The 17,123-nt window shown below is 37.6% G+C and overlaps 2 protein-coding genes and 1 long non-coding RNA gene across 6 annotated transcripts; 2 read left to right on the plus strand and 1 right to left on the minus strand.

Moving 5' to 3' along the window:
* The first annotated feature begins 6,744 nt into the window (after positions 1 to 6,744).
* On the plus strand, positions 6,745 to 9,662 carry LOC114822862 (protein LPA3). 3 transcript variants are annotated; one of them, XM_029097992.2, is made up of 9 exons: positions 6,745 to 6,950; positions 7,040 to 7,210; positions 7,769 to 7,816; positions 7,911 to 7,950; positions 8,039 to 8,139; positions 8,488 to 8,680; positions 8,861 to 8,959; positions 9,112 to 9,229; positions 9,337 to 9,662. In XM_029097992.2, exons 1-9 carry the CDS (start codon positions 6,876 to 6,878, stop codon positions 9,455 to 9,457), a joined length of 966 nt encoding a protein of 321 aa, XP_028953825.1. In that variant the 5' UTR covers positions 6,745 to 6,875; the 3' UTR covers positions 9,458 to 9,662. The 3 variants fall into 3 exon arrangements, with proteins under 3 accessions (XP_028953825.1, XP_070671957.1, XP_028953827.1); XM_070815856.1 differs by having other exon boundaries at positions 6,788 to 6,950; positions 7,681 to 7,816; XM_029097994.2 differs by lacking the exon at positions 6,745 to 6,950 and having other exon boundaries at positions 7,024 to 7,210; positions 7,681 to 7,816.
* A 508-nt stretch (positions 9,663 to 10,170) lies between these two features.
* LOC114822863 (uncharacterized) lies at positions 10,171 to 14,540 on the plus strand. Of its 2 annotated transcripts, none has more exons than XM_029097997.2 (3): positions 10,171 to 10,438; positions 10,738 to 11,353; positions 13,714 to 14,540. In XM_029097997.2, exons 2-3 carry the CDS (start codon positions 11,007 to 11,009, stop codon positions 14,177 to 14,179), a joined length of 813 nt encoding a protein of 270 aa, XP_028953830.1. In that variant the 5' UTR covers positions 10,171 to 10,438; positions 10,738 to 11,006; the 3' UTR covers positions 14,180 to 14,540. The 2 variants fall into 2 exon arrangements, with proteins under 2 accessions (XP_028953830.1, XP_070671958.1); XM_070815857.1 differs by having other exon boundaries at positions 10,214 to 10,442.
* Positions 14,541 to 14,724: 184 nt separating this feature from the next.
* LOC114822864 (uncharacterized) lies at positions 14,725 to 15,804 on the minus strand. Its single transcript, XR_003771046.2, has 2 exons — positions 15,517 to 15,804; positions 14,725 to 15,154 (listed from the first exon to the last, which is right to left on the minus strand). It is a non-coding gene; the product is annotated as an uncharacterized lncRNA (long non-coding RNA).
* Positions 15,805 to 17,123: the final 1,319 nt, after the last annotated feature.

Here is a 17,123-nt window from a genome sequence, read left to right on the forward strand (position 1 = left end):
TTTGGAAGGAAGGGAGTTAAGGACCAAATGGACTAAGTACGGATCGGCTATGGGAATTTTAAGACTGTTCAACTTGGTTGCAACGTCTACCATACTTAAAATATACTCCCTTATACCTCTAACTCCATCATATTTCATAGTTGTGAGCTTCAGATTTCCAGTCTTGGCTTTCTCGGATTCCATAAACTTTGCACTCACAAATTCCAGAAATTCCTTGACATTCTTAGAGGCTGGTATTCCACAAAAAATAGCTTCAGTGATGTCTTCTCCATGATTAGCAAGCATAGTGTATTCGAGTTCTCCCACTTCTCGAATTTGAATTTTTATTCATTAGTGCTGGTGTTAGTTAGTGCAGTTGGTTTCTTTTCTTTTAGGGCTAAGTTGATGTCCAATAGACTTAGGACAATCTCTAAATCTCTTTTCCACTTCGTAAAGTTGTTAACAGACAAGGGTTTAATGGAATTGATGGCAGACGGGTTCACTACTGAAAGAGAAACATGGAATATGCAACTTTATTAATCTTTAACCCCAAAACTTTATACATAATTCATAAACATCTACGGACAGATTATCAACATGCCCTTAATACTTTAACAAGGATACTATATGAACTTAAAATGAAAAACTTTTATCAAAACCCTTCACATTTGTAGACTGAAAAGAGCCAATATTCATATAAGTTAATATATGTTGAAACCAATTGTCCCACATCGAACAGAGGGAAGGAGAAAGAGTACTTTAAATAGAATTACCCCACTCTAACTAACATCGAGGCCTTTTGTGATAAAACCCCACACCTGAGGATTGTGCAGGTGGTTAAGTGGGGACAGTATCGGTGTTGTTAGAGTGGGCCCTTGGCCCGTTGACATGAAAATTTCCACATGGTATCAAAACCAAGGGACGGGCCCGTACTGCCACGTGATTGGGTGGGTCCCCATTGGCCCCGCGTGATTGTCCACGTAGGCCAAAGATGCCATGTGTTTGGGTGGGTCCCCAATGACCCCGCGCGATTGGGTGAGTCCCAACATGGCTCCACATGGTTGCCGATGTGTGGAATTTCACGTGTGACCCATAAATGGGGTCTCAAATGCGGGGGAGTGTTGAAACCAATTGTCCCACATCGGACAGAGGGAAGGAGAAAGAGTACTTTACATAGAATTACCCCACTCTAACTAACATCGAGGCCTTTTGTGATAAAACCCCACACCTGAGGATTGTGCAAGTGGTTAAGTGGGGACATTATTGGTGTTGTTAGAGTGGGCCCTCGGCCCGTTGACTTGAAAATTTTCACAATATAATACCTTGTTCTATTATAGATTACGTCCAATTAAAAGTTCACATCTGTAGACTAAAAACCCTAACTGGCAATGTCTATAATACAAATTTGTCGTTATAATATGGGATTGAAAGGATGGTTGGCTACTCTATTGAATGGTTGTGTGCTAGACAATAAAATAGGATATCACTTCAATCTTGCCATCTGTATGGATCTTTAATACTTGCAGTGGAATTTTAACATGTTTATGTTTTATGTAAGAGAGGAAGAATAAGCTAAGTTGTTTTGGAAAACCCTAATCGAGTTCGTGATTCAATTATGTGCTGCAATCTAACATGCTGCAATGCTATTCGAAATAATATATGCACAGAACGATAGCAGTACTACTCGAAATAATATATATGTATATAAAATTACTTTCATGCCTTGAATAATCAATTCTACATCAAGTTAATGCCACGGCAACCTTGATATGCTTCAAGTCTTGTAAACAACACATAGTATAAACAGGGTACGACATAATATGGATTACATACGGCGGACATGATTTGAACAACAATCTTGCTTCTCGGTTTCTTTATAAATATAATCTTGGTTTTAGACTTCTAGATGCATATAACCTACATTCCGATACCACATGTGAGTTAACTTTAATATACATACTAAAAGTACTAACCTTGAGAAGCCATTGAATCCAAGCTTAATGATGAAACACGAACAAAGCAGCAAGCAAAGATCTTCCGCTCCTAGTACACGCCTTATGCACTCCTATATGGGGTAGGGTTTTGTGCTAGAATATGTGTACAAGAGTGGGGACCTAACCCTTATATTTATAGGTGAGTATATTAGGTTTCTTGCCCATAAAGAAATCCCTAATACATATCTTTAGCACCTCTAGAATCCATGACCAAATAGGAAAGATATTCCCAATAATTATAAGTTTACTTGACCACCAAGTAATCCAGGATAACCAAATATTTCTTCCTATCTTGTATTCTTAACCAATTAAGACTCCTAAATAGATGTAAGCCCAATAAAAGTCTTACAATATTTGCATGAACAATCTAATTAAAATAGTAAAAGTACACCTTAAAGAATGTATTTGAAATTCTCAAAATTGGTTTAGGAAGCTTCTCACTAAGTTAGTTATAAGAGCAACTCCACTAAGACAATAATTGCTCAATCAATTGGACAAAAGCGATTATTAATTGTTACTTTTTTACTAATGCAGATTAAGAGTGTTTATTTTTGAGGTCGATTTCAGCTACATGGTCATTTATACTTTTACTTGTTACAAACGATTTTCTATATGGTCTGGTGATAGGGATTTTAGTACTCATGTGAATGCGATAAAAACTCCTATAATACTTGCAAGAATCACAAGGTTGTTGTAGTATAAACGGATTTCGCAAGATCATTCTCCACAAGAATTATTAAATAATTCGAAACAATCAAATTTCAATTAATTATTGTAAAGTAGAAATTGAGGTGATTGATTTTATAACCTACTTAAAATAAAAACGAATTTAATTAATAAAAATAAGACAATCTGCAATATTGAAAATAGAGGAAAAAGAAAACTGTTTTGGGAGAAATCAAATTAAGAAAGCATTAGGGTTCCATCATCACCTAGCAATCCTATGAACTTTTACCAATTACTTATGATCTACACATGCCATTTGAAGGTTAGATTTTCCTAATTCATATTCTACTTGGAACCTCCAACATAGAACGTATATCTAACATGCAACCCGTCCGGACGTTCGGATCAAATCTGAACATGAAAGACTCATTATGCTTTATGAAAATCCTTTGAAAAACCATGCAATCCTTAAGACGTGGTATTCATCCTAAGTGAAATTACAATTATTAATCACAAGAAGCCAGCGTCAATTTCAGGGAACCTTCCGACCAAAATTGCATCAAATTACTTTTGTAAAGATTCTAATGGTGATCAGGCATTAAGACAATTAGATAGTTTTTATCCTGGTAATTAACAATTCAAAATATGCATGCAATCAATCATAAGCAATTAAATAAAAATCACATATTCATGCTAAGGCTCAAGGCTTCGCCCTAGCAAAAGAAAATTAGTTACGCATATTCATAATTGAAATCATAGAAAATATTATTAAGAAAATGATTGAAAACACCTTCAAGTAGAAAATCTCCAAAACCCTAGCAATTCTCTCTGTCTCCAAAATTGCATAAAATAAAGCGTAGTGAAATATGGTAGATGGCCAAGCAATAAATCTGCCAAGCCCCCTCACAAACCCTAAAAACAGGTCCTTTATTCCCACTAGGAAACTAATAATAATAATCAATAAAATAGGAAACATAACCCTAAATTAAATGGTAAAATTCGTCTAAAATCTGAACAGCCACGTTTTGGACCCATAATCTGCTCCAAAACTGGCCCAATATATCTGGATTTAATGTTTAAAATATTCTGAACACTTCTCCAGAAGGCCATGAACCCATCCGAAGTCATCTTGGGCTCCAAAAACGCAATTTAAGCCCAAAAACGTCATTTTCCAACACTGCGCACTGCTTCTTTATTCCATCGTCAGAAAATAACTGCTTGGTAGAAAAATCCCAAATTTTGATACGATCAAGCTAAGTGACTCACGAACATCCTCCAACTGGAATTACTCCAAAATTCGTCCATTTGGTCCTGTTTTGCTCCAGAGGAAGTCGAAAGTCCTATATTGAAAATACAATTCAAAGTATCAAAATGCTTTCAAAATATTAACCAAAATATACTAAGATTAGGGTAAAATATATAATATAAAATCTATTCATCATCTAGTATTAAATCTATTCTCCATATCTTGTTTTAGAACTGTAGTTGGGTGATTGGGAATGATTCTAGTACTTCTGTTTGGGTTGATAAATGGTTGGATACGCCTATTGTAGAGGTCGTTGGTGCTACTAAGCTTGTTTCTTCTTTCACTTGGACATTATTCTTGGGGAAAATGGGTTATTCTTTCTTTTCTTTTCTTTTTCTGCTACTTTTCCAGAGCTAGCTAAAGATATTTTAGAGGTGTCTCTTCCAATTGATGAGGAAAATGACATGTTAATTTGGGAAGCTTATGCATTTGGGGTATTTTCGTTTTCTGATGGCAAGGAAATTGTTCGTCTTTGGTTTCCTATTATAAGTTGGGCTTCCATTATCTGGCGTTCTTTCATTCCACCTCGCTACTCCACTTTAGTTTGGAGGATACTTTTCAATAAGCTCCCAACGAATGATCAACTTCAACGACAGGGCATTCCCTTGGTTCCAATAGGCCAACTATGTTACAATAATTTTGAATCTATTGCCACTTAGTACTACGGTTTAGTGGTATTCATCTACCTTCACTTGTAAATGAGTGGTCTTAGGTTCGATTCTCACCAAAGGCGAATTTGAACCATATTATTGCTAGCCTATTATGAGGCTAAACCCAGCCCTTTCCCCTTAGTGTAGATAATATCGTTTGTTAAAAAAAAAAAATATGAATCTATTGAGCACTTATTTTTTTGTTATGAATTTGCACAATGTGCTTGGTTTTGGCTTGCTGCTCAATTTGGCACTATTCTTCCACTTATAGGCTCCTTCTCCGATTTGTTGCTTGATTTTGTGTCAAAATGATTTTCTCCACAACTTCGCAATGTCTGGCTAGCATCAAGATTTTTCTTATTAATGGTTATTTGGAAGATGCGTAATGGAGTGAAGTTTGAAAGTGTGCTTCCTTCCTTTCCACGCCTTTGTCGTTCTACTTTGGTTTGAATTAGGCAAAGTGGAGTTTTCACTCTTGGTCATGTACGTGGTTTTGAAGTAGCTTTTAGTTTCTCTTGGAATCTTGGCTGAGTCTTGTAAGGCTCATTCTATAGTTTTTGTTCTTTGGCATCCCCCTCCATTTCCTTGGGTCAAAGTGAACACGGATGGCCTTGCTAAAGGTAACTCGGGTCCTGCGGTTTGTGGCGGGGTTTTCCGAGATTCTGTGGGTTATTTTTTAGGTGGTTTCTCCCTAAGTTTAGGGCATCATACTTCTTTATATGTGGTGCTTCATGCTATCATCCTTACTGTGGAGTTGGCTTTTGCGCAAGGTTGGCAAAATTTGTGGCTTAAAAGTAACTCTTCTAGTGTGATATGTTGCTTTGCTTCTGGATCTTTTTCTCCTCCTTGGTCACTTTGAACTCGTTGGAAAAATTGTATTTCCCGATTGCAGCACATGGTTTTCCATTACTCTCATACATTTCGAGAAGAGAAGTAGAGACAGAAAGTAGCAGGTGGTGTGGTGGGTTACTAGCTGTATATGGTGTGGTGGAAGGAGACTAGAGAGGGTTTGTTGTGATGGCTTGCCGAAGTTGAAAGGGTTTGAGACAAAGAGAGAACTGGCTACTCTGAGAACAGCCGAGATTAAATCTCAACCAATCCTACGGTCTAAATATTTCCTAAACCATAATTTAAAAATAAACATATATATACACACACAAATATATTTAACTTCAATTCGGTTCAAAATTACCAAACACGTCTGATTGTGAGACCGATGGTCGTAATGAACTTTTTGAGATATTTTCGCTTCAATTTAGAAATTCTTTTCAATACTATTCGGGACTTTCCATTTTTTGTTCCGCCCCTAATGAGGTTTACCCAATTGATAAAAAAATAAAATAAAATAATAAAAAAATAAAAGCTTTATTGAGCTTTTAACCGCGCCCAAGTGCCGCAGAAGTACTGAACAAGACACATTAATGAGGAAAAATCTAGTTCCTTTGATGGGCCGAGTTAGAGATGCAAGTTGGAATGGGACTTTTGATTCCGCTATAAAATTCTTGATCCGAAACTAAATTTTTGAATTTGAATATTTTTAAATAATTGTAGATACCGAAAATTTTGTATTTAGAATAAGGAAAAATTTTCCAAGTGTTCTGAAACTTATTCCAATAAAAAAATAAAATAAAAGAAGATGATTTTTTATTTATTTACTCAATGGGAATTGTTATTTACACTTCAAATTCTGCATTTTATACTCTAAATTTTTTATATTTGGAAAAAAAAATACATTTGTGAGGAGTATAGAACGAGATTTTTAGAGTGTCAATAACACTTCCCTACTAAATTTATGTATTTTATAATCAACTTTTATATTTTATTATTAATTTTGGATACATTTGTTCAATAGTTTTATATTAATCTACGTTTATATATTAAAACGTATAAACATACTTATATACTACAAAATTGATTAAATTATACACAAGCATATATCAAATACAAAAAAAAACCTACATGCTCGAAAAAATTAGAAATATTAAACAACTTATAAAATAAATAAATTTGTAAAAATTTCGAATTATAAACCCTAAACCGATTCGATCCGCTTTCGAAAATTTAAAATGAAAATTAAAAAACTTGTGTCCAATCAGAGTCTGATCCTTACAAGAGAGGACATAATCGTCATGAGGTATTATTGTCCAATCAAACAGCTGCTGATTAGATTATCTCCACCACGTGTAAACGTTGTGGCGCCTTCAAAGTCTGAACGGAGATACGGGGCGCGCTCTCTCTCTCCTTCCTGTTTGTTGGACTAATACTTCTGATCGATGAAAAATGCCGTTGTCGGACATCGTAACTGCCTCTAAAGTTCCGTTTGCGGCCCCTTCTCTTCCCAGTGGCAATGGCAAGGTAATTATTTCATCTTTCGTATTCCCTTACCTTTCAAAAATGTCCACTCACAGTCACTGCCTCTTTCTCTTTGCACGTATACTTGCAAGAACCATTTGCCGCCAAAATCCTATGGGAATTTGGTCACCCGCAAAATGGCTGCGCAAACTGTCTCCAGAAACCTCAAATTCGTGAGGAATTCGGCTTCGGGGGATATGGAGACAAGTTCGGTTGGGCTTGATGTGTCATTTCCTAGCGACTATTCTGAGCTCATTGAACAAGTAATTCACCTTCTACTCTTTCTAATCTACAATGTGCCTTCGTGTTCTGAACAATTTTTAATATATATTAGGGTCGGAAAATGATAACCGCACACCATTTTTTACCCCCTATGGACCCGTGTTTAATCCTGTCAGTTTTTCTATTTGATTTATTCAATCCGGAGACAAGAAACAAAGAGAGATTTGTAGAGGATAAAAATGGTTTGTGTTTATCGTTTCTCGTTCGGATTATCTATTTTGATGTAGATTGCACAACTCTTGATTATGAATTTGTGAACCCTTAGCTTCTGGACTTTACCTTCTTGATATTCAAATAGGCATGCCACTTGTATAAATTATTTAATTTGAAATCTATTCGGAACTCGGGTTAATATGTACTTTAGCATATCAAAAGCAGCATCTCTATCTCACTCTCTCTGCCCCTCTCTACTCTCGTACGTACGCTTTGAGTATTCTACTTCGTGTGATAGGCATCACTCATCAGGCGTGCCCTTGGTTTCTGATTTATTACCGCTATTTGGTGCTAAGTTTTTTCTTGGGCTACATGATAATTACCAGGCCCGAAATGCAACTGAATTGGCTGTGAAGGATAACAAGCAGTTGATGGTGAGTTAGGATGGCGTAATTACTTGTGGAAAAATTCGATCTAACAACAGTTGTACGGTCTTATTATATGATCAACAACTCTCTTCTTCTGCAGGAGATTGAGTTCCCTACGTCCGGACTTGAATCCGTACCAGGTTCCTTCCGCCAGCTGATATATGTTTATAGTTCGTTCCAAGTGAGTTGCATTATGTATAGCTTCTTAATTTATGAAACGCATTTTAGGGGATGGTGAAGGAGGAATAGAAATGACAGAAAGTATGCAGTTAATTCGAGAATTTTGCAACCGTTTAATAGTTCCAGAGAAAGCTAGACAGACGAGAATAGTAAGTTCCTTCATCTTTGACCTTTTTTCTTTCTTTCTCAAGACAAATAACTCTAGTTTCAGATTTAGGGGACTGTAATGGGCTCGTTGTTCCGCACTAAATAAAAAGCAAAAGATCTAAGAACCAAAACATCTAACTGAAAAATACGCAATTCCCTAAACGGCTAAACCAAATAAGGCGAAACTACTATAAAGTGGTATGATAAATTAAACAAAAAAATCTGTAGTCCCTTGCTATGATGCAGAACTCTGAGTTGCCTACCTACTCTATTTGTTCCTTTCCCTCGTTTATCTTTTTAGGTACTGAGATTTTAAGTAAATATATTAACGGTTTGATGAAAGCTTTCAGTTTTTTCCCGAGGCCAACGAAGTTAAATTTGCAAGAGAATCAATATTTGATGGTGCTTCCTTTAAGTTGGACTATCTGACAAAGCCATCATTCTTTGAGGACTTTGGTTTTGTGGAGAAAGTGAAAATGATAGACCGTGTGAAGCCAGAAGATGAACTCTTCCTTGCTGCCTATCCGTATTTTAATGTCACCGGTAGCTCCTTCAGTTGAATTTTTTGTTCCATTATATTTTCATTTATATATCTCACTTGATGTCACTGGATGCGCGTACCATGGACCATTTCCGTTCACGACACTCGACATTCTGAATAAATTCTACATTAGCATCCTTGCAACCATTAATCAATGTTTGAATTAATTTCTTGCCATTCAGAAATGCTTGTGGTCGAAGAACTTTACAGAGAAGCTGTTCAGAACACTTCCAGGAAACTGATTATTTTCAATGGGGAACTTGACCGTATAAGATCTGGATGTATCCTTTGCTAATTTCAGATGGAATGCATTCACCCTTCAAATATAAATTGCATTACTTGTTCATTTACTCAAGCTTGATGCATAAACCTTGAAACCATTGGTGACCTTTTCGGTTACACGTACGACAGTTTTTCTTGAAACGAAATAAAGATTATCCGCCCTTCTTCTACCCGAAGCTCGCTGCACTTTCCAAGAGCCTATTTCCATTTATGGAGACTGTGTACTACATTCACAATTTTAAGGGACGCCACGGAGGGACCCTTTTTAGGTTTGCTAGCTACTGACACTGATAATGAATTTGTTTGTGTGAGAGTGAGATACATATCAATACTTTATTTACCTTTTGTTCGTGTTATCTTGTTATGCTACATTTAGGAGCTACCCAGGTCCATGGAAAGTCCTCAGAAAGGTAAGGAACGGATACGTCTGTTTGCATCAGCAGGAAGCCATGCCGTCGCTCAAGGAAGTTGCTTTAGATATTCTTCCATCGGCCTGAGCGAGCGTTTAGGATTATACAGTACGATTCTAAGATGTTATGAAGCATTCTCAAGTACAGAAACTTAATCTTCAGTCAGTCACTGTGAGATATGTATATAACATTTTCTTGTCAAAAGTCTCATGGATTTACTACTCGTGTAGAATGCAATATTAACAAGATATGGAGGTAATCTACTCGTGTAGGATGCAAATTGAAATTCCAACTGTAGCTTTCGGAAATGACTCTCACTCTATCCGATGTTAAACGACAGTCTCGTGGGTCACCGTCATCCGGTCATGGTGGTGGCCCACCAACAGGCCGTGGCAGATTTTCTCTGCCATCAGGCCAAGGTATAGGTGGTCTTCCTCCATTTGGCCTAGCCGCAAGTGTGCCTCTGCCGTGCCAAGATGTAGGTGATTTTTCTCGCGTTTCTAAGGTGCGGGCTATTCATGCAGACGAAGATCTAAGGGCAGAGAAGGGACGAGCTCACGAGGAGAAACGGTCTAGCCAAAAAATTTAAATTTTTTGTATTCGGTAAAGTATCTTTTGTTGCGGTTTCCTATCCGGCCTGAAAAATGATGGTCCCACGCAAGACAAATAGGGGCATTTCGTCATTATACTGTGCTAGTGGGGAGAAAAAACAAAAGAGAAGAAGTAGTAAAATAGGGGCAAAATAGTCATAAAAAACATGAGCATTTCGTATTTTTACACAAGTAGAAATTGGCCAGACCGACGGTGTAGATCTAAGATGGACCCACCGGGAAGGACTCACGTGAAAACAGTTAATCGGCTTAACAATTCCCGTTGCCATTGGCTTTTTGCGTTTGGAATTTGGATCCCCACCACCTCCACGGCTCCACCGCTCCACCCATCATCATCATCGTCATCGTCACATTTTCGGCAGACATTTTACACTCGCTCGCTCACTCTCTCTGCCTTTTGGGCCTGCAAAAAGCAAAACCCTTTGATGAATCAATCATACGCTAATTAGTATCACAAGTAGGTCGATTTCTTTTCTTTTTTTCTCTAATAATATCGTCATGATTTCCCTTTACACGCCAATCAACTTCCACTTTCTTAGCTGGTACTCTAAATTCTGATGCAGTTTTCATGTAAAAAATGCTGGTTTTTGTGTAAATTTCCATTTTTTTACAGCCTTGATCTTGTTTTTATTTATTTATTTATTAATGTTTTTGTATTTATTTACTCGCAAATCCTAGTTGGTGTTCTTTTCAGCTGCTAAGTTTGACTTACTGGCGACACTTTTTCTTGTTTTCCTTGTTTCATATCCATTTAAGGATCTTGACCTTCAACAATTTGCTTTCTGGGAAACTTGGAAACTTGGAAAATTTCATCAGCCTGCCGCAGACAGAAAAAGAAATTCAAAGTGTTTTTCCTTAAAAGGGGGTTATTGGTTTTGTCGGACAAGACAAAAGGGGTTGCAGATTGAATTCTCAGGGAGATATTGACCAAAAAATAAAGGGAAATCTCAGATAGACAGGGACATTGATTGGTGCATATAGATATACAGATATAGATATATAGATATATCCATACACCAAGAAAGATGGGTTCTTTCCCAGGTCATGTTCTGCCAGGGACATTGTTTTTGGTTATTGGGGTGTGGCACGTATGGCGCTCGCTGGTGAGATATGTATCCAACCCCAAGTCCTTTAGGGTACATGTATGGAACCCGGTTCCCGGTGTTGATGGGAGGCTTAAGTATTTTGAGCTTTATCTTATAGCAGTTGGTGCTTTCATTGATATGTGTATTGAGCTTTTGTATTCGACCCATCTCAAGTTCTTTGTTAATGGAGTCTTGAACCCTCATCACATGAATGATTTCGAGCACTCGGGGATGCTTCTAATGTTCTTTATCTTTGGGGTTATCACCCTGATCTCACAGGAGACAAGGTATGATCATTCTCATTTGATTTTCTTGATTGCCAGTTTCTTTGTTTTTATGTCATCTTGTTTAACAATCTTGTTTGATTCTTCGGAAAAGTCTAGGATTAGATAATTAGCAATAAATCCATCGATTTTTGGATTTTAAACTTTTGAGACTGATGAACTAGCTGCTCTGCTTGATTAAGAGTGATGCATTGTTGACCTACTCAAGTGGATGTTTCAATTGCACCGAAAACAAAATAACAAAATGAGGTCACATCTAAAAGTTTATTCCTTTTTGCAGCTAGGACTAAGAGGCCTTTGTATCTAGGCTTCCTCTGTTTCTTTGGCAACGTAAAGATTTCAATTTTGATGGCATTTATAGAAACTCACTAGCAATCAAATCTGTAGAAGTCATAGTACTTGCACATTGAGATGGCTTTTGCAACTGTTTATATTGGGTGGGGAAATAAAATTCCATAGGAAGTGAATAAGGAGCTGCATTTATATAGGGATCTATTTGGATCATCTGGTTTTGTGCCTAGGTTTGTTACTGTTTTTATTATTTTGTTGATATTGGTTTGACATAATTTGTCATGACTGTTACTGGTTTTTTTATTAAGTCCATATACCCAAACTAAGAATTTCACATATTTAGTATTTTCCTTGTCAGACTTTAGTAAAACTTGAACCCCCTACTCAGTTCTGTGTAACTCAGTTGGCTTCGAGTTCCTCTGTGCAAATGGAAAAGAGGGCCAAATTAAAAAGTGAATGGCTACCATTGCTAAGTGATCCTAATGTACTAAAAAAGTTCTCAAATGCTGCTCACAGTCAAATTCCTGAGAACTGTTCTGGAATGTCAGATCATTTCCATAAATTCAAGTTTGTAATAGGAAAAACTTGCTTTAAGAGAGTGAAACAACTGTTTGTGTCTGACATTTTTTTGTTGCTCCAGGTAGTTGCCCTTGAGCTTTTGGTTGTGCACATTATGAAATGTCTGATCCGTTTATAATTGCCTGCAATCTCAGACATTAAATATTGCGAACATTGTTGATTATGAATTCCTAAGAATTTATAAAATGTTGACGTAAGTAGTACTTTTAACTCATGAAACTTAAATATATTTCAACAGACATGCCAAAGTTTTGTATTTACTCACCAGGATAATTCAGAGTCAAAAGCATTGAAAATGTTTACAAATAAAGAGAGAGCTATCTGGTGATATCATTTGTGTTTTCTGGAATTGCAGTTGGTAAGGGCATCCAAAATGTTATTCTTTGGTCAGGTCCAAGTCCCATCTCCCTTTCCATAGTCCAGTTTGCTTGTTGGAACGTGAGGGGTTTTATTTCTACCCTAAGCTGATGGATATGAGAAAGCTTATTGCTGCTCAAAATCCTGATTTAGTTTATATTGTTGAAACTGGGGTGAGATTGGTTAATGCAGATGTCAGTTCTAAAAGTTTTATTTGGATTACTCTATGAATAACTAGGGTAGTCACAGTCTGGGAAGATTCAGATTGGCTGGAATCATTTAACCATGAGGTTTTCAAAGCATGGTGATTCTGACCAATGCAGCCAATTCCAAGACATTCAGTCGAGGCTTACAATGAAGTTAGAGGCTTTAGCGAAATAGTTGCTGGTTGAATCAGTGCTGGGATTGCACTCTTGGGGGATTGCATCAAGGAGTCTTATTTAGAAGATCTCTGCTCTGCATAGATTTTCCTATAGCTACGTGAATTTCTTGCCTCCATTTATGTCGGATCATTTTCCCATGTTGGTATTAGGCTGTAACCTTAAGCTGAGAAATATGCTTTGAAGTTCTCTATTTTTTTTCTCTGATAGGGGATTTCTAGTTGGGCCCCCACTTGTAGCAAAGGTTCAAGGAACCTTCATTTCCAGATTTCTAGAAGCTCTTGCTAATCGAGGATGAGCTGAAGAAGCTGCAGTAGAACCCAGGTCCATGATAATTTGCAGCAGCCTGTTTTTGCCTTCAGATTGACTCCATTTCTGCGAGAGTGTAGCAGAATTATATGATTTGTTGCTATATTATTGCTGCACACCAGTAGGATTGCGGTTTACAGTTTAAACACCTCATTAGGCGGCTGAGGATGTTCTTCTCAAGCATTATTTACATTAGGCCTTTAGCTTCTTGTTGCGTTTCTTTTTATTATATGATTTGTTGTTTACATTTTAATGTTGGAGACTACAGTTCAATATTGATACATTGCGGCAGTTATTTTGACATTGTTGCCATAGGAGGGGTGCTTTTTGCACAATTTTTTATTGATTGTTAATTTTAACCGTCCAACACTATTTTTGGGTCTGTTATGGAATAATCTTGTAGTATAGCTAATTTTTTTTCTTTCTCCTTTATTGTCTTGCAATTAGATTTCTTCCGATGCCCGAAGGCGCTCTTTGTCTGATTGCTGCTACAGCATTCTGTGCAGAGTACCTTCTTTTCTACTTTCACTCAACAACTCATAAAGGCCTTGAGGGGTATTACCACATCCTCCTTGTCCTCCTAATCGGGCTTTGCATAGTATCCTCTGTTGCCGGAGCCCTCTTACCAACCAGCTTTCCAATTGATTTATGTAGCGGTATTGGCATAACTCTCCAAGGCCTCTGGTTTTATCAGACTGCGTTCACTCTCTATGGCCCCATGATGCCAGATGGTTGTGGGCTCAAGGATGATATGGTCTCATGTCATTCTGTCGACAGTGAGGTCCGGGGTGAGTTGCTTGCAAACTTCCAGTTCTTTATCATGGTTCTTTGCGTACTCGTTGCAGTTGTGGGAGGATATGGTTTTGTTGCCTCAAGATTTGGGCATTCTGATGAACGGAGCTTGCGTGTATAGGATGTATTGGTTGAAGATCGACAAAGGGTTTGTCAATGTTTATTGTACTGTTTTTGGGGCTGTCGAAGGAGGTTTTAAACGCTCGAAATATGGACTATTAGATTTAGAAGCAAATGGAGATATGAGTGGTGGAAAAAGTGGGCATTCATACCAGCAAATGGAGATTTTTTGTCAATAATGAAGAGGCCTTTGTCCAAGGTCATGTTATTCCCTATTTTTCTTATTACATAATTGTGGTTCATATGTTATTTTTACTAAAAACGAAAATTCAAAAAAATAATAAAAAAAAATTCTAAATTGTTGTAAAGTTGACAATATGTGTGCAGTGGAATAAAATAAATAAGACACAATATTTACGAGATTCGGCAAGTGTGCGTACGTCCTCGGGGCAAGTGTGCGTACGTCCTCCATATTTCCTCTATATGTTTTTCTCATCTCTTTTCTTCCTTCCTCCGTATGCTCTTATCTAGGGTTGGGCACAGGCCGGGCCGGCCCAATTTTGAAGGAACTGGACCGGACCGGAGTTTAAAAGAAATGGGCCGATCTGGGGTGGGTACAACAGATTTTAAAACAGGAACTGGACCTAACCGGGTCTGTTTGAAACGAGCCGGTTTGGGTCGGTACAACGGGTCCTCACTACTTTTTTTTTTTTTTTTTTTCTTCTGATTTTGATACAGAGCTCCAGAACCCAGTTCCAAATCCAGGTTGATGGTCGGCGCAATCATCCTTGATCATGTGCTTGATGGTCTACGACTCTAGCGCCACCGCCTCCTCAACCTCGAACGACTTGACATCCGAGCTCTTGAGGGTGATCTTCTTCGACGAAATGGTTGGTGACGGTGTTAACGATGGTCTTGAACAACTGGTACTGTAAGAGAAGCCCCAAACAAGCAACCTTTTTCAGCTTTGCTCCTCCGCAGCTGCAATGGCCATCAAGTCATCAAAGTCTTTTGACTTCCCAAGTACTATCTCGATCTAAAACCAAAAGAATAAATCAATATTAACAAAATGGAATACTTGGTAAGGGACAGGAAGAACAAGACTCCAATCTCTTGTCATGAATGTGTGACCGTAAAGTGCTCAAGTTCAATATTCTGGGAGTGGGTAATCTGGGAGTGGGGGATCTATACAATCACATAAATCCTATTAGAAAATCAAGCAAATCCCACATCAAAAATACGCCCCAAACCAAAACCCATATCAAAAAATTCCCCCAATACCCCATAAAAAACCAAACATCCCCAAACAAAATCCCAAAACCCTCGAGAAACCTAAATCAAAACCAATCTGGGCTTTTTAAAAGTTGGCAGCAAGATTGCAACAAGGGGCTCATTGACCTTAAATTCTTAACATCGACAAACTAGTCCTGATGGCGGGTGGGAGGGACCTCGATCGACGCCGGAGATGGTGGTCAAGTGGTGGGTAGGATGGACCTCGATCGACGAAGACGGGGACGGAGTGTAAGTTTAGGAGAAAGAGATCGTGAGGGAGAAGTCGAGAGGCCTGAGAGTGAAGTCTCGAGAATTCTACATAACCTAAGAAATAAACGGTGGAGATTTATCTCCCTATAATGAACGGGGGAAACGATTTGGGCCGAGGGCCTGTTTTCTCTAAAATTTGTACCCGCCCTGCCTCGTTTTGAATTTACAATATCTGTACCTACCTCGACCCACGGGTCCAGGACCCGTTTGCCCAGCCCTACTCTCATCTTATAGGCAAAAGATTATTATAGCAAAACAATTCACTTTACAACCTTTCCTCAAATAAATAGTGAAATACTATGCATGAATAGTAACCCATCTCTTTTTCTTCGTATGAATAATAATCCATCTGATTTTTCGTTGGATGAAAAGTAATGAACTATTCATGTGGGCCATCCACATATTATATTACAACACTCCCTTTGATGGCCATACGTCAATTTTTGTTGCCTCGTTAAAATCTTGATATGTTTTCAATGCTTCCCCTTGATGAGTATCTCTCCCTGATTTTGAATTCTTTAATTTGACTGATTACTATGTTAATGTAATTTGATACCATTCATGATAGTTGGAATGTTTGCTTTTGAAGGTGGTTCACATGTGCTCCAATTTTTAATGGCCACAGGTTTTAACCGAACTCCTGTATTTTTGAGAGATATGAAGATGTGGCAATGAATGTTGCTTCCTTGATTGTTGTAGGATCAATTTATTTCCATATGTAAATACAAATCATTTCTGAGAGAGATTTGTATGCAGGCTAGAGAGATATTCAGATTTTTGGTTGCCCAATAAGACCATGGCTATTATTGAGTTCTTTGGAATAGAATAAGTACATGTCTATAATTTCTTGGAGTTATCAAAATATAAACTTTACTTCATTCTAATACCATATGTTGGTATTGTGCTTCATAGGAAATGTAACATCTGACTCAGTGTATTGTACTAAATATAGTAAGGCACATACCTTACTAAGATATGGTACTTCTGGACCAAATATCAATTCATCATTTCCCTCACGAGGATGAATGATCTTTCGTAGTGTCTAAATATTGGTTAATCATTTGAGTATTCAACTCATAATCTTCAAACCATATGATTTTTTAATACCATAAACATTTTGGATAAGATTTGTGTTGACATATTGTTCGATCTGTAGCTCGAGACAATATTCCTTTCAACACTTCATAATCTTTCTAGACTCTTCAAGAGTTCCAATCTAATATCAACTCTTGCAAGAGATTCAATGTATTGCAACAATATCATAATGAAAGTACTCATTAAGGCAATTTATACCATTAATTGGTATTGAGTACATAATTTAGGGAACTTTCATGAAAAGGGCTTGTGTCACATCCCAGCCCGGGTCCACCACATCTCGGGCCTGTTCCACTACCGTAGCATGATATTGTCCGCTTTGAGCTTACCATTCCCTCACGGGTTCGTTTTTGGGAACTTACGAGCAA

The sequence above is a fragment of the Malus domestica genome, chromosome 16, assembly GCF_042453785.1.
Source record: "Malus domestica chromosome 16, GDT2T_hap1".
NCBI lineage: Eukaryota > Viridiplantae > Streptophyta > Magnoliopsida > Rosales > Rosaceae > Malus > Malus domestica.

Excerpts from the sequence above, each read along its gene's own strand:
- LOC114822863 (XM_029097997.2), top strand. The coding sequence starts at position 11,007 with ATGGGTTCTTTCCCAGGTCATGTTCTGCCAGGGACATTGTTTTTGGTT. Across the intron at positions 11,354-13,713 it reads CTGATCTCACAGGAGACAAG|ATTTCTTCCGATGCCCGAAG; the intron begins GTATGATCATTC and ends TCTTGCAATTAG.
- LOC114822862 (XM_029097992.2), top strand. The coding sequence starts at position 6,876 with ATGCCGTTGTCGGACATCGTAACTGCCTCTAAAGTTCCGTTTGCGGCC. Across the intron at positions 8,140-8,487 it reads AAGCTAGACAGACGAGAATA|TTTTTTCCCGAGGCCAACGA; the intron begins GTAAGTTCCTTC and ends GAAAGCTTTCAG. Across the intron at positions 8,960-9,111 it reads TGACCGTATAAGATCTGGAT|ATTATCCGCCCTTCTTCTAC; the intron begins GTATCCTTTGCT and ends AACGAAATAAAG.